At 44.0% G+C, this 17,007-nt stretch overlaps 2 protein-coding genes across 2 annotated transcripts in view; one reads left to right on the top strand and one right to left on the bottom strand.

The window, feature by feature from the left end:
• NOP53 (NOP53 ribosome biogenesis factor) overlaps nt 1-11,806 on the bottom strand; it is a 118,711-nt gene extending 106,905 nt beyond the window's left edge. The window contains exon 1 of the mRNA XM_085625272.1: nt 11,564-11,806. Within this exon, the coding sequence (XP_085481398.1) occupies nt 11,564-11,760 (197 nt within the window). The 5' untranslated portion in view covers nt 11,761-11,806. The remainder of the gene's footprint in view (nt 1-11,563) is intronic.
• A 483-nt stretch (nt 11,807-12,289) lies between these two features.
• WRN (WRN RecQ like helicase) lies at nt 12,290-16,675 on the top strand. Its single transcript, XM_085625271.1, has one exon. It carries the CDS (start codon nt 12,551-12,553, stop codon nt 15,824-15,826), a length of 3,276 nt encoding a protein of 1,091 aa, XP_085481397.1. The 5' UTR covers nt 12,290-12,550; the 3' UTR covers nt 15,827-16,675.
• The last annotated feature ends 332 nt before the right edge of the window (nt 16,676-17,007 follow it).

The raw sequence follows: 17,007 nt of genomic DNA, 5'->3' as shown, positions 1-17,007 counted from the left end.
GATGTGGCTTACCAGCCAGAGTGGCCAACGGAAACTGGGAAACTAAGTTTGAATCTCAGGGTTGGCTAAACAATTTGTGATTCTGGACAAATCATTTACACTTCCCCCTCTTCAGAAACATTTTCTTTTGAGTGAACTATCAACTTCTGGAGATTCAGTTCCTGGGGAGGGGTGTTCTCAACCAGGAGGAAGGCACTCCTGCCAAGAAGCAAGCATCAGGAGGTTGTTTAACACCTCACTGCAGTCCCGCTCTTAAATGCATTGGTCATGTATAGTTAGCACTTCTGAATGTTGCTAAAGGCACTTAGCTTTCAGCTGGCTTGATTACAGTCTGCCCTCATTTGTTTAATCTTTAGGCAGTGGTAACTGAGGTTGACATGGAAACCTCCTCTTAACCCAGCTCGCTACAATTTATGTTCATTGTTGCAGATGCATGTCCAGGAAAAACGATCAAGGGTCTCTCTCAAGAGAGATACACACATGACTGAGCAGCATGCAGCTTGCGAGCAAGTGTTCTGTGGTATTGATTGACCTCCAATCCACAACTGGCCGATATGACAATCTAACAGTGCCAGAAGGGCTGGTTTGACAGGTCAGTGTGTAGGCTATTTTCAATTTGCCATTTGTAGGCCTGTTTTATGGACTGCTTTGGCGTTTTTTACTATTGATTTCCCAGATATTACCAGAAACATTGCCTACAGCCATCACAAATGCATGCAGTCTCCCATACCTCACAAAACATGTGTATGTACAAGTTTAAAAATGCTCCGATTTGCACACGCGACACTTCTTACCCACCTGATTCACTAATGAGTGCCAACTTTTTTTTGGTGCCCAGGAAAATTATTTATCCCTGCTCAAATCTGTTCCAGTCTGAGACTGATGGATCATCCACACAGTCAGAAGGGTGCACTCAGACTGCATCTCAGCCACCAGCACAGCCGCCCCAGGTAGATTTTTCAATGCTTAATCCAGGTAATCCATGCGAGTGATGCAGTCCTGTTTAAATTTCAAGTTTTACTTAATCTTGAATTCCTTACAAATAAATACTTTGACCAGAGCACTTCTGTGGGTTATTTCTTTTAAACACGTGACTCTTGTATACAGCTTAAAAGGTGAACTGAGTTGCAGCGAAATGTCTGTGTAAAGTCACATTATGGATGTGAATTATGGAACACGACAGGAAGTTCTGCAGCGAGGATTAAGTGAGGCCATCTCAAAGTGCCTGCTGGTGACTCAAATGTGTTCAGAACCCGTTTATTCATTCACAGGCCTCTCTACAAAACACAAATAAAGACTATGAACACTTCCCTTACAGAAATCCTCGTCAGTGATACTCCCGGTTTACATTTTACTTGGTCTTGCATTTCCTAAGTACATCCTTTTCCCAGCTTTTGCGTTTGTATAGTTTTTATTTTCATGCATTGTCTGACTCTTGTATAATAAGTGCAAAAAACAATTGATGGACGGAATGCTGGACAATGCAAACATTCACCCCTAGTCACAAGGATCTGGGTTTAATCCATAATTCTTTTGCTCACTACACCAGTTTGGACCCAGCCATATGCAAATCAGTCTTTACCCTGTTCCTTATGGAAACAGTCCAGCCCGAACTGCCAAGGCAGGTCCTCACTGGACCGGAAACAAGCATGCTGGGAATGGTTTCACGGCATCACCCTTCATCAGCCAGGCTAGCTTGAATCCAGTGGTACAGTGAGAACGGGACCCACGTCTGGGCATACCCTTCCCCCTTAGGGCGACAAATGCAAAAGAAACAATTGTATAATAAGGGCTCCCGGTTCAATGGTAATTATTTACATGTCCGTCTGTATTCATCCATATTTATAGATTGTTCATTTTATCTGTATTTAATCATATTTTGTGTGCAAAACGAAGCAGCAATGGGCATATTTCCACGTTTATTTAAGATAAGCGTTTACTCATGTCCGAATTTCCAATTCGTTTTAGATATTTGCAGTACAATACATCTGAAACCATGTGTGTTGTACAACAGGTTAAACAGCTGTCATGCTGGTTATTTAAAATCTTTTTTTAACTCCCCTGTCAGTCTGCACAGCTATTGACCCAGCAAGTATGATTGACAGTATTGAGAACAGTCTAGAAGAAAAGCTAGTTGCAAAGGTTTCCATATTTAGAAGTAAACACAGACAGGAAAATAATTTGACTATCTGTAAAATATTATGTACAAATTGACAACTAGGAGCCTTATGTATAACGCATACTACTGTAAACGGAGTTGTCTCTAGGTATCTGGGTAATTCCAGGTTATGGGTGGTTGTGAACGATTGATAGCCTTGGGGTGAAGTATAAAGTCAGTTTCTCACAGTGCCTCTTGATTACGTTATTAGGACATGATGATCCACTCAGTAGCGCTTATGAAGAGTGAACAAACTATCATGTGACAATTTTAATTACCATTTTATCTTAAGGAGTGTTGTGTTTTCTATAGCGGTGTCCCTGCGCGGACACCATAGTATCCTCGCTAGTCCCAGCTTCCCAGCTGAGGTTCCATATCAGCTGTGATGTAATCAGCTGCCATCTGTCCGTTGACAGCTGATCACGTTACCTATGAGAAGTTTCTGCTCCGGATCATCCGGAGCCTGTGTTGGCGTATTCTTCAATAAAGTACTATATCCTTAAATTACTTCAGCGTTCGAGTACTTTACAAAGTGGCGACGAGCGCCAACACGAGAACCCACGAAGGAATACAAAGGAAAAATTAATTAATGAAGAGAATTTTCTTGACTTGGAAAATTCTTGGAGAAGACGGAAGATTGAATTTAAGGTTAAAGACGGATTAGACGCAGATGATCATTTACTGAAACGAGTTGTAAGGTCAGTGAATCGACTCGTGAAAATAATTGAACTGTTCTATAAAAAAAAAAAAATTTTAAAAAAGAACTTTGGTCACATGCAGGCTGTGTTGAAATATTTATAGACTGCGCGTGTCAGTTGAAGAAAGCAAATGCGGATAAATCAAATTATGGATTTAGCTTGTTTTCTGGGAATCTACACGCGCATTTAACTGCTGACGCACTTTGCCACTCTTCGATGAAGGTGAAAATTCACATCCGTACTGTGACCTGCGCGAGTGGAGCCAAGGTGTGTTTGAGGAACAGCATGGAGTGCTGTGAGTTCAATCTGCGTACATTCTCAAGTGACAGAACAACGTGAGGTGAAGCAACTGACAAACAGAATTCCAACCGTTTCAACGATCAGCTGCTGTGCGCGGCAGCAACACATGTGAGCTGACGTAGGCAACGTTGACGCCGAGAGTAAACGTCGAGCGGCCATCTTGGAAGTCATGAGTTAGCTGTCTAGTCTACGTGCATCGACGTCGGCGCCATTTTAAGAAAAACTAAATAAACACTGCTGTGCGCGAACGAAAGACTAAAACGAGAAGTTCTTCTCACCGTGGTACAATTGAATAACCATCGCATTGTTGACACAAGGATAAAGGTAAGCTATATAGAACTATCGCGCATGTAATTAATTTCAGCTAAATCGAGAACTGTAAGAACTTCTTAGCTCATATACAGTAAAGCTTGGACAGTAATCGTCATTGCAGTGCCTACAGGGAGTGAAGGATCCTCCATACACATTTCTACAGGTATAGCAGCTCTGGGAATTTAAAAAAGATCTAAGAGAAAGACTTAAGGGAGATATTCTCTATACACTACACCTCCTTTTTGTTCCCACATAAAAATACCGTACACACTTGACTGTAAATTCGTTCATACAATTATTCATTTGCATCCTTGTCAACTTTAAACCAACCATACACTCCTTTCAAGTTAAGTTGTCAACCTTCACCACAACATGGCATCAGGTTGGGTTTGGAACTGGTCTCCCCCAGAAACATTTTTACGTGGTGGTGGTGAACCAACTTTAAATGGGAGGAATGGAGGGAGTATTTTTTTTTTAATTACATTTCATCGTTGGAGGAGGATGATTAGGTAAAACCTGAGAAAAAATACAAAATGTTGATGCACTGTCTAGGCGCAGGTGGTATAAAAGGTGTATAACTCTATAAACAAAAAGGTGAGAGCTGAGAATGAATGCTATTGATGACGAACACTTATTATAAACCTACAGTTTGTGTTGGTGTTGATGGCTACAAATTTTTTCATCGGAAACAAGGTAAAGACGAATCAATAGATGACTATAGCTCAGCTTTAAAAAAATCTTGCGATTAATTGTCGATTCGGTGCACTTCATGAGGAGTTCATCAGAGATCAAATTGTAATGCAAGGCTCAAATGAAAATATTCAAGATAACCTATGGGCAAAAGGGGAATACCCTCTGCAAAACATCATCGACATAGCACGCAAGGCTGAACTAACAGGACGCTGCGCAAAAGCAGTCCTTACAGAAAGTTAAAAAAAAGAAGGACAGTGAAATGTAAGTAGAGTAAGCGATCAAAAAGTCAACACTAAACAGAATTGGAATAAAAGTGGATACAAACAGCAAAACAGAAAGTATGAGTCAAAGAACTGGGGACGGTGCTACAGATGCGGGAGCGCATCTCATTTGGCAAATGACTTAAAATGTCCGGCACGCGAAGTAAAATGTTCAAATTGTGGGGTAAAAGGACATTTTTTCAAAGTGTGCAACAAACGAAAACCGAGACAAGTCAAAATAGTAGCTGAATCTTAAGAATTCAAACAAGACTTATCAGATGAAGACAACAAACATGTTTGTTCTCAATATAGATGATGAACAAGTTGAAAAATCTGCAAATATGAACTTCACTAAAACTAAAAAAAAACGTATGTAACAGGACCATAGGAGGAATTAACATAAGTATAGTGGCGGACTCCGGCTCGCCCTATACCATCGTTAATGAAAGGGTATGGTCAGAGAAGTTCAAAGAAAGAAAATCGGTGAACATCTAAAACAAGCATTTACAATGCAATGGTCTCGGCATTGGTAAAGTTAGAGCTATTGGCATTGCTCATGACATTATTTTTGTTTTTGTTTTTAAAACATTTAAAGAAACGGCATTGTCATGAGCAATGCCAATAGCTCTAACTTTAACAATGCCGAGACCGTTGCATTGTAAATGCTTGTTTATGTACTTGCAAATAAGGAGGAAGACCCCTCGTCTCACCCCTTCCCCTCCTCATAAACTGTCCAGATTTGCCTTCTTGCCAGGTGGTCACCCTACACTGGAGTATACCTTCACATGCGCCGTCCCGGAAGTCCCCCTGCTCCTCCCGTTACCTCCAACACTCCTCCTCCATGCCAGTCTCAACTCACTTGAGGTACCATAGCCCCAGCGCCCGCTCCTCTCCCTCTCTGATCTTCTCCCCTACAGGCTCTCATCTTCATTCTGTTATGCAGTCCTCCTCCTCGCCCCCTCCTTCATCTGCAGCCCCCTTCCTGTCTTGTTCTTTACCCTGCTGTCTCCAGTTTACTCCTCTCCTGCCTTTCTTCTTTCTTTACCTGAGGGCTCCCTCTCTATTCTCACGCGGCTCCCCACGCCCCTCCCTTGTGCCGCTGCCCTTTGAAGTCCCCCTCAGAGGTCTCCTCCCCTTGGGTTGGCCCTCTATTCTGGCATCTCTCCACCCCGTGTTCACTTGTACCATAGCTGCCAAGGTGTGACCTTTTCATTTCATTGTAATTATGAGTGACATTCAGCGATTATAAGTGACACTTTCTCGCGAACGGTAAAATGCCACCCACACTCAGTAGAATAATGTACCCCTGCAGTACACCCCTCCCCCTGTTATACAGTCTCTCTCCACTGTCTCTCACTTCCTCATGAAGTCTACATCCGTGACGTAGCACGGGTGCCTTGGTCCCTAATGCAAGCAATCAGATTGGACTCCACGCCCTGTTTTAGTAGTAAAAACGCAGCTAGTAACTGGGGTGAGGTGGGCCGCTAACATACCTGGGGCTTGGTGGCACTACGCCTGCTGCTCTGTTGGAAGCTACGCCCCTGTTCTGAAACTATCCTTGCACACAAACAGCAGCCCGTGCCTCCCCTGGACCTTGCCACCTCCCTCCGTTCCCCACTGTGGTCTCTTCCCAGCTCTCCTCCCGGTCTCTCCTTCCTGCAGCCCCCCTGCTCTAGTCTGTCACCTCTCTCCATCTTCCTCTCAGGTCAACCCCGTCCTTCGTGCAGCCTGCACCCACCCGTCCCCTGTGAGGTCGCCTCTTCCTTCCACCTTAGTTTCCCTCTCGCCCCTGCAGACTTCCACCTCCCCTACTCCCTTTCACTCTCACCCTACCTCCTAGTCCATAGCTCCTTCCTCCGGCAGTCTCCCTCTTGGCGATTCTCGTTCTTCGCGCACCTCTGCCCTGTAACCTTCCACCTCCCTGCACTCTCACTTCCAGCTCGCCTCCATCAGTCTTCCCCCCTCCCTCTGCCCTCCCGTACCCAGCAGTGTCTCTCAGATCTACCCATTCCTCTCCAACGTGCAGCGTACCACTCACTCCCAGCTCTCCGCCCTCTCTCTGCCTTCATTCTCCCCTCCCGTACTCTGCAGTCTCTGTCGCCGGTCTCCAGTCTCCTCCTCCCCGCAGTGCCCCCCCCCCCCACCCTCCCCGTCAGCCGGATGGTTGTCTCCGGGGCTGGAGGAGGCGGGCCCGGCATGTTCCAGGGATGATGCTGGGCTCCGGGAAGGCTCCGGACAGCAGCAGGTTCCCGCTGCATCACCTGGACAGGAGGAACCGACCCCTGGAGCTGGATAAAGAGCTCAGCGCGCGGCAGGTGGGTGAGCGCGAGGGGAGGGGGGGGGGGGCACGGCCATAAGGCATGTGTGTGGGGGGGGGGGGGGGTGGAGACGGGAAAATACTTGGGAGGGTGAGTGAAAGCAAATCTGGAGGGGCTGAGGGTGTGGGGGTAAAGGGATAAGAGGGTAAAAGAACAAGGCAATAAATCAGGAATCTATGCGCGTTTTCGCAGCTTTCCTCGGGACAGAAGGCCACCGGCCGAGTGCTGTGACTCCAGCGGGTCCCTACCACGGAGCTGCTCCCCTGTGCTGTTTGCTGCTTTAATGTTCAGTTTCTGGCAGGACAGAAGTGCCTCCAGGTGGCTCAGTGAAGCGGTGTCGCGAGACTCTAAGATGTAAGTCCATTTTGAAACAAGGCAGAGCAAAAGGCACACCACTGCCTTTCTCCGAGGTCAAGAAGAAATGCCTCTGAGAAACGCAGTGTCCTTTTCGGATTCGGGGGCGTGTTTGTCTTTTCTCTCCTCCAGCCATTGGCTGGAGGAGAGAATGAGACTTCTTGCAAAAAACACGCCCCCCGATCCGAAAAGGACGGGGCCTAATCGGAATGACCTCTTCTCCAATGGCTGGCCAGCATTCAAGAGGCCAGCCAATGGAGAACAGAGGAGAAGAGGGGCGGGTTCAAGCCCCTCTTCTCCAAGTCATTAAATCTCTCGACTTCCGGTTCTGCCTTCGGCAGACCGGATGGTCCCGAGACCTAAAAACCTGACATAGTAATAAAATCTTTCACTGGGGAGCCGATTGACGTATGTGGCTACAGAGAACTCAATTTTGCATACAAGGGCAGAGAATCCTCAGTGAAACTGTATGTGTCTAAGGTTGGTCCATCTGTTCTGGGATGGATGGACCAGGGGAATCTGGGAATAATCCTGGATCCAGTATTGAGCATAACAGAGCATGGAGATTACGCAAAATGCTTACTTGAGGAATTTCCGCGTGTTTTCAGCGGAAAGATTGGGTCTTTGAAAGGGTACCAACATAAAATCAAACTCAAGCCGATCACAACCCCTATTGTACATAAAGTAAGGAACATTCCTTTTGCAATAAAAAAAGAAGTCAAGGATCAGCTTGACAAACTTCTTGAAGGGGGTATAATTGAAAAGGTAGAGGCGTCTGAGTGGGTCGCACCATTAGCTGTCGCAAAACGGTCCGATGGCAAATTGAGACTTTGTGGGGAACTGCGCAACTTAAATAAAAATATAGTCGTAGAGCAGTACCCACTTCCTAAAATCAACGAGATGCTGGCCACGACTAAAGGAGTTAAGTGGTTCTCTACAACTGATTTGAAGTCGGCATATCCCCAGGTGCCACTTCATCGGGACAGCAAGAAACTTACGACGTTCATAACCCCCTTCGGGTGTTTCAGGTGTACACGTGTCCCATTTGGCCAAGCCTCCGCGGCGGCTATGTTCCAGAGACTGATGCATAACATTTTTAATGGGGTCCCTGACATTTTAATTTTTCAGGACGACATCCTTGTCATGGGTAGAACTAGGGCAGAGCATGACAAGAGGGTCAAACAAGTCCTTGAGATCCTGAATGAAAAGGGATTAACAGAACATCTTAAATGCACATTTCCAAGTAACTCAGTCAACTATCTGGGGCATCAAATAACAGGAGATGGTATAAGCCCAAAAAGAGAATTTATGGAAGCAATAAAGGATTCACCAGTGCCCACCAACAAGGATGAACTGCGATCATTCTTGGGAATGGTGGAGTTTTACGCGAGGTTTATAAAAAAAATTCACACAAAACATACGAATTGAGACAACTTCTAAAATTGAAGAATAAATTTGTGTGGACAGATTACTGCGACAGAATTTTCAAAAACATCAAAAATGATATGTGCACTGCATTACCTCTACAAGGATTTGACACATCTCTAAAAAGTTTTGTGACTACAGATGCGAGTAACAAAGGTTTGGGTGCAGTACTCACACAAAAAGACTCAAAAGGCATAGAGTATACAATAGCCTTCGCATCACGCTCGCTCACTCCATCAGAAGAGAACTTTTCAGTTATTGAGCGTGAAGCCCTTGCATGTGTGTGGGCATTAGAACATTTCAGGCATTTTGTTTGGGGCAGGAAGGTCACTGTGTACTGATCACAAACCGTTGACTAAAGTTTTCACCACCAAGGGATTGTACACAGCCTCCCCATCCGTACGCCTATTCGAATTCATGTATGACAGAATATGTTCCAGGAATAAAAAACGTAGTTGCAGACTTCCTAAGCAGGATGCCCGTATGTAAAGCAAGCGACGAAATATGTACTGATTTGGAGGAGAATGCGGTCGCCATGGTACTAGAACAAAATAGTGGTATATCTAAGGATGAATGGTTCATGGAAAAGAACAATGACAGTATTATGAATCAAGTCATACGGATGTTGAAAGAAGGTTGGGTCACCAAAAACAAGCAGGCCGAATAATTGAAAGCCTATTGGGAGGTAAGAAATGAATTGTCATTCGAAGACTGATTCCTCCTCAGAAGTGGGAAATTTGTACCACCCCACAATATAAGGAGTAAACTACTCAAACTGTGTCACGATGGACATTTGGGTATAGTAAAAACTAAAGGGAGAGTTAAAAACATGTTTTGGTGGCCAGGAATCAACTTGGAAATAGAAAGAACAGTGAGAGAGTGTGCTCTCTGCATGAACTCAGACAAAGCACAAGTAACGCTTAGACCACCCCTCCAACCCATACCCAGCCCTAGCATGCCTTGGGAGAGAATCGGAGTGGACATAATGGGTCCAATATCTGATGGTGAAGAAAAGTGGTACGTAATTGTTATGATTGATCACTTTACCAAGTGGCCCGAAGTAAAATTCACCAACAATCCTGAAGCGTTAAACATTGTAAAATTTATAGATGACGTTTTCAGCCGTGAGGGTCTGCCAAAGCAAATAGTGAGTGATAATTGTACTCAATTAACTTCTGACATTTTCCAAAATTGTGTCTTGAAGAATAAAATTGATCACAAAACTACATCTGTCTACCACCCAGCTGGAAATGGGGCTGTAAAAAGATTCAACAGGGTAATAAAAGGAATTATTCAGATTGCCAACAGCAACAATCTAAATTGGAGACACTGAAGACTGTTTGGGCGTACAGAATAACTCCATGCGAGACGACTGGTCACAGCCCTTTTGAGCTAATGCGGGGAAGAACTCCCTTATCTAAGGACAATGTGGGTTGGATCAGGGCAGCAAAGAGAGTAGACTGGTCGACTCAACATGTTCGGAAGAAGCTTCAGGAATCTCAGTCTAGAGTCAAAGAATACTATGATAAGAGACATGGAAGTAAACCAGTGGTTCTCAAAGAAGGAGACCTTGTCAAAGTAAAGAAGAGTGGTCATATTGCTAAAGGTCAGGATAAGTTCACACCACCATTGCTGGTCAGTGAAGTTTATTGTAATTCCGCACTCGTTAGTGATGGAAGGGTGTGGCATTTCTCCAACCTCTCATCCTTTAGACACACTTGGGATGACACCAATACCACCACGTCCAAAGAACTAGCCAGCAGTACTATACAGGGCCAAAAGAACAAATCTACACAACCTTGTGCATTCGATTAGGACTCAGAGTATGAGTTTCCCACGGAACCTACTCCCATGGACAGCCAGAGAGCGCGAGTCCCTCTGGGCATATTGATGGGCCATCCACTCAGGTTGCCACGGGAAGAGTCAGACTGAAGTTGCCCGTTCCACCGGCACTGGACAATGTTGAACCAGTAGCAACTAGCAGGGCGGATAGGCTTCTTGGCCCACCAGCTAAGTTAAGAGACTACATTTGTGAGTAGACTCCTCCTCGTCACCCTCTCTCCTGTCCCCCCCCCCCTCCTTTTCCCATCCTTCCTCTTTTCTCCTAGGGGGGAGGATGTGTTGTGTTTTCTATAGCTGTGTCCCTGCGCGGACACCATAGTATCCTTGCTAATGCATTGTCCCAGCTGAGGTTCCGTATCAGCTGCCATCTGTCCGTTGACAGCTGATCACGTTACCTATGAGACGTTGTTTCTGCTCCGGATCATCCGGAGCCTGTGTTGGCGTACTCTTCAATAGAGTACTAAATACTATAATTACTTCAGCGTTCGAGTACTTTACAAGGAGAGTTAAGCAGGCATCCAGCTGTTGAAATAATGCTTTATTTACAGCTGAGGAGAGTGTGCATGTGCAAGTACGGCAAATGCTGTTGCACAAGGTAAGTAATAGTGAAAAGACATGGGTGAAGAGGAAAGACATGACTTGCGAGTTATGATGATGGAGGATTTCCCGAAAGCTTTGAGAGAGAAGGAAGACGCAAGAAGCTAATAGAGGAAATAAATTGCCGATTAAAGTGAAGAACAGAAGTTACTCTTAAAACCAATAGCCTCTTTCCACTAGCCTAGTAATTTTCACAGTATAATATTCTCAGAACTACAATATTTTCAGTTCTATTTATTTACTACACAAATCTGTGTTGCTACTAGTGATGTGATACTGATAACAGGCATAGGTCTGGTTAGTTTTAGACATGTATTCTTTACGCTGTGATTTTTGGATACAGTAACAGAAACTTCGCAGTCACCAATTAACTAGTTATTGCTTTGATTTACTAGCAGGAAAATGTCATTAGAATGGCACTCATATGCACACCTAAACAACAAAAATATCACACACGGACAACCTGAAATCTTAGCAGCTCTCAATTATCGACTACTAGTATGAAGTTTTAATCAGAGGACTCTGCAAAGACTGGGTCTTTCTGGTGGTCCGACTCTAAAAAAAATGTCAACTTTTCAGAGAGCAGGTCACTTGGAAGAGACTCACCCCTGAGTGCGCTCTTGCATACGCACATCCTGCAGAAACTCTTCGACATCTCGTGCATCAATGTGCCGCTTCCAGGTCTTCTTCTTGTTTCGATTTAAACGCTTTCTTTTCGCCCCGGGCACTCGGTGCTCTGCGCCGATATTCAGCCCCAGAAATCCAGTCGGAGCCGTGGCCGCAGCCACGCTCCCTTTAGCCATCTCCAAAGAGTAAAGAGCGAGTAACTAGTCGGAAGTGAGTATTTTACTTCCGGTCATAGAGCCGCCTTGCTGAGATAGTAAAGGCTCATGACGAAAATACTCATTTAACCGTCGCCGTCGTTTGGTGGGTGCCTTGCAGAAACTGGATAAAGTGATGGCGAAGTCTGCTTTTGTGCTGAATTTCTAGAAAGCAAACAAAATAAGACAAATAGAGGCTATAATGACAGAGTTTATGCGGAAACGCAATGTCGTGTCTTCTGGCCCTCAGCAAAAGTCCGTCTTTACAAACACTCTAAACTTATCTTTTGTTGGATGTGTGAGGTATGCTTCGAATACTAGAATGTTCGTTTACAGTAATATGCTGGACATAGCCAATAAAAGTATTTCAGCTGGCATGCACCAGACTATCACGTTGATTACACTGTCGATCTCCTTAATAAACAACTATATTTCAAGATGGCCGCCAGCATCACTTGTGGGTGTGTTACCTGCCTCGGGGAGACCCAACTAAAGTGTTTCTTCTGCACATTTGTTCTTCCATTTCTATCGCAAAGGAGGTTGGCCAAGTTGGCTTGGAAGAAGCGCGCAATTTACCTCCCGGGAACGAAAAGTTGAGAAGATTCTGCTGTGGACAGCCGGTTAAGCTTTTGCCACACATATATAACTCTCCCTTGACGTCGTGCTGTGAACAGTAGCAAACCTGGAGACGCTGCAAAACGTGTGTGCTGGTGCTGAATGTCTAGCAGTGTGAAGAAAACAAGCGGCAGAAGATACTGTTTACCACAGAATAATGGCACACAACCGAGGCGGTACCATACAAGACAGAAACTGTCCGATGTCCCTGGACATCACGGATTATGAACTTGATTTGCTGGAATATCAAGCCGAAGAGGAGCGTCTAAAGCAATGGGCGGAGGATGCATGTTTGTCTGAGCCAGGGGGTCTAGATTCTGTTAGTAGTGGCCCAAACGCTCCACGTACCGATGATAGTGAGGATGAGCTTGACCCAGAGATGCTAAAAGCATTAGAAGAGATTGACCGAGGCGAGGAGCATTTTATAGCCTCACAGGCCATTCCAGGCAGGAAGAGCCCTTTTGAAGCTTTAAAAGATCGACATCTGGACGATGAAGAAGACGAAGGCATTGAGGAGGCTTTCGAGGATGATTTGGACCCATCCATACCAGAGCCAAATGCCGCGCAAATTGCATGTTTAAAAACGTATTTTGGACATTCTAAGTTCAAGCCTGTTCAGTGGAAAGTAATCTCCTCCGTTTTACGCGAAAGAAGAGATAATCTTGTTGTAATGGCCACTGGTTATGGGAAAAGCTTGTGTTATCAGTTCCCTCCAGTTTATACTGGGGGTGTTGCTATCGTCATAAGCCCTTTAATTTCACTGATGGAAGATCAAGTGTTGCAGCTTGAAATGTCAAACATCCCATCTTGTTTTCTTGGATCAGCGCAGTCCAAAAATATTATTGGTGAGGTCCGATCAGGCCATTACAGAGTAGTATACATGACACCAGAATTCTGTTCAAGTGGTGTATCACTGCTTCAACATCTGAATAATACCATAGGTATTACACTGATCGCGGTTGATGAAGCTCATTGCATCTCAGAATGGGGACATGACTTTCGATCTGCTTATAGGAGTTTGGGCTCATTAAAAATATCCCTCCCTTCAGTTCCTATTCTTGCCCTGACGGCAACGGCAAGTCCATCAATTCGAGAAGACATAGCCCAGTCCTTAAAATTGAGGAACTATCCGGTGACCTGCACAAGTTTTGACCGACCTAACCTGTACCTGGAAGTAGGGCGCAAAACATCAAACATCATTCATGACTTACAACCATTAATGGTTAAAAAGAAAGGGTCCACCTGGGAGTTTGAAGGCCCTACAATAATTTATTGTCCCTTCAGAAAATCATCTGAGCAAGTTACAGCTGAACTGAGAAAATTAAACATTTCATGTGGAACATACCATGCAGGAATGGGTATCAAAGCAAGGAGAGAAGTCCATCATAGATTTATGAGGGATGAAATCCAGTGTGTTGTGGCAACTGTTGCATTCGGAATGGGCATAAACAAGGCAGACATTCGCAAAGTCATTCATTATGGAGCACCAAAGGAAATGGAGTCTTACTATCAAGAGATTGGAAGAGCTGGCAGAGATGGGCTACCCAGTTCATGTCATGTATTCTGGACACTGTCAGACATGAACTTTAATAGACATATGTTGAGTGAGATCAAAAGTACAACATTCCGGGAGTACAAAATGAAGATGCTTACCAAAATTGAGAAATATCTGAACTCATTAAATTGCAGACGGAGGATTATCTTGTCCCATTTTGAGGATAAACAACTTAGAAAAGCCACCTCTGGTATCATGGGAACAGATAACTGTTGTGATAACTGCAGGTCAAGGTCTCAAAACAACTTATCTGTGGACAATTTAGAGGAGAATTTGAAAGACTTTGGAAAGCAAGCCTACCAGCTCATGTCTGCAATCTCAGCCTTGGGAGAAAGATTTGGATCTGGCGTCCCAATTTTGTTTCTCAGAGGATCATCTTCTCAGAGGCTTCCAGACAAATACCGCTGTCATCCACTCTTTGGCAGTGGAAAGGACCAGTCCGAGAACTGGTGGAAGGCGTTGGCACGATTGCTGATTGGTGAGAGCTTCCTAAAAGAGGCTTCTGGGACTAACAAATTTGCAGTGACTTGTGGTCTCACTAAAAAGGCTCATGACTGGATGCGCAAAGCAGGCAATGAATCATACAGATCTCTTTTGCTACCACCAAGTGAAGAGTTGTGCCCTAGAACCTTTCAAGTTTCAAGTAGGCCAAGAGTGCAATCTTCAATTCAGCTTACACCAATTATGAAACCAGGTAAACCTTCATCAGAGGTTCAGATGGGAAGTTTGTGGGAGAAGTTTTCTTATCAAGTACCTAGCAAAGCTTCCAAAAGTTTTCTTATTCAGTCGCCAAATAATACTATTGCAGTACCTTCAGAACCTGCTGTATCTTGTAGAGAACTAGAACTTCAGACGTCACTGTATGGTAAACTTGTTGCTCTAAGGCAAAGAATCGCTGGTGAAAAGGATATTCCTCCTGCAGTGCTGGCAACAAATAAGATTTTGGTAGAGATGGCTAAAATCAGGCCAACCACTGTTGAAAACTTGAAGAAAATCGATGGGGTTTCTGAGGCTAAAGCTTCCATGTTGTCTCCTCTTCTGAGTGCCATCAAGGAGTTCTGTCTACTAAATAAACTGCAGGCTGATGTGTTTTCTGGTAACTGTGGAAAAGTCGAGGAAAAGTCGACGATTCCAACAACTCTTGAATCCAGTCCATTATCTGAATCCTTTCATATCACCTACTCACTTTTCCAAGATAAGCATTTGTCTTTAAATGAAATAGCAAGCACTAGAGGTTTGCCAGTTTCTGTGGTGGGGGCTCATTTATACCAAGCTTTGAAAGCTGGGTATCAGGTTGACTTAAATCGAGCAGGCTTGACCTCTGAAATTCAGAAAGTTGTCACCACTATAATCCAAAGCCCTCCCATTAACTCCGATCTCTCTAGGGGAAAAGCAATACGAACTCTGGTTCCTGCTGGCATAGAACTCTACCTTATCAGAATGGTTATGTTTTTGTTAGAGAAAAGTAGTGGTACTGGACAAGGAGAAAGACCCTGTGACTTCAGCAAAAAAGTATCACCGGATCTTGTTAAAGTATGCCAATCCACTAGTGGGCCATCTCACAGCACTAACCTGAAAGGTATCAAGAACAATTGTTTGTGGATTGAAGCAGAAAAAGTTGCCAAGACCAGTGAAACCCAACTGGTGCAAAGCTCTCAGGCGAGAATCCAGGTGTCTCCAAATCCTCTGCCTGCCAATTCAACCTCTTTGAATCTGCGTGAGTTTGACGCAGATACAGAGGAACTGTTTGCTGACTCTCAGACTTTTAGTCAGACTTCCAAAAGAAAGTTGCCCGGGTGGTTTGGGGCACCCAAGGAAAGTGGCCTTTCAACTGTGTCTGGGAAGAAAGCCAAAACAAAACGTGGCCTCTTTGATTGATCTGGCTTAAGAGAATATTTATGTGGCAAAGCGATCAGAAATGTAGCTGTATTGAAATGTGAAAGACAACTATCTCAAAAGGATAATATGCAGATTTTTGGTCTGTATAAGCACTATCTTGACAACGTTTATCATCGTTGCTGCATATCTTACAAGAAATGCTGCATTTTACCGTTGATAAAATGAAGCATAAATTGTACATTGTTAATCCTGTAGTTTGCATATACTGTACCTTACCGTATATTGCACTCTATCTTTAAAGCACTTTCCTTTGAAAAGTAAGTTGAGCCTCAAAAAATGAGGTTCATTTTGTGATTATATTAGAATGTGTGCTCAGCAGGTGATTTGAAATTCATGTTTTCCAGGAGACAGTAGAAACACTTAACCCTGTGTCTTATCTAAAGTATTTGAGTCTCTACTGATAAACTGCAAACATTTTGACAAATGTCCTACAACTTACTTAGGATAGCAGTTAATTTGGACACTTTCCACGCTTGAGTACATTTCAAAGGGCAAGTGATTCAAGTCTCAAAATTAAGTTCTGTCTTAAGTAAGTTGAAGAGTGACTTCTCATTCCCACTCAATTTTTCAGCACCACAGTGATATTTGATTTCCCGTGAGCCACAGAGGGGGATCTAGATGACAGGTCAATTAAAGTCTAGACAAGGTTTATTGCCCACAGAACAGCCTAACACGGAAACAACTGTTCTGGGAAATCTGTACGCTTGCGCTGTCTCGTAAGTGCCCAAATGCAATTTAGACATGTTCTATGTAAGCACTCAAGCAATTACCCATACTATATTTTGGTTTCACCCTTTAATTATTCTAATAAATTAATGCAAATGTTTACATTGCTGACATATTGAAAAGTTTTGTTCAGAGCCTGTTGATGGACAAAATAATTTTGACTACTGATTCGTTTTGCAATTTATTTTTGTTTTAGTTCTATCTGGTGATGAAGGAGAAGCCCTACCATGGTTCTTAAATTGTGTGTTCTGGCTACTCCCTTTTAGAGGACACAAGAACTGCATAATTGGAGAAAGGCATGTCTGAATATGGACTACATCAATTAAATGTTAGGATTCAAGCTTCAGGTAGCGCAGCCGGGGTACATAGAATGTTAGAGCCTTAATGCATGATCAACGACTTCGTTAGTTCACTGAGCTTATACTTTTGTGACT

This window comes from Triturus cristatus, chromosome 9 (genome assembly GCF_964204655.1).
Source record: "Triturus cristatus chromosome 9, aTriCri1.1, whole genome shotgun sequence".
Taxonomy (NCBI): Eukaryota; Metazoa; Chordata; class Amphibia; order Caudata; family Salamandridae; genus Triturus; species Triturus cristatus.
The sequence above is the reverse complement of the archived record's forward strand: the minus strand, read 5'-3'. Positions and strand labels throughout refer to the sequence as shown.

Bases quoted from the DNA above. Each gene is read 5' to 3' on its own strand.
- WRN (XM_085625271.1), top strand. From the start codon at position 12,551: ATGGCACACAACCGAGGCGGTACCATACAAGACAGAAACTGTCCGATG.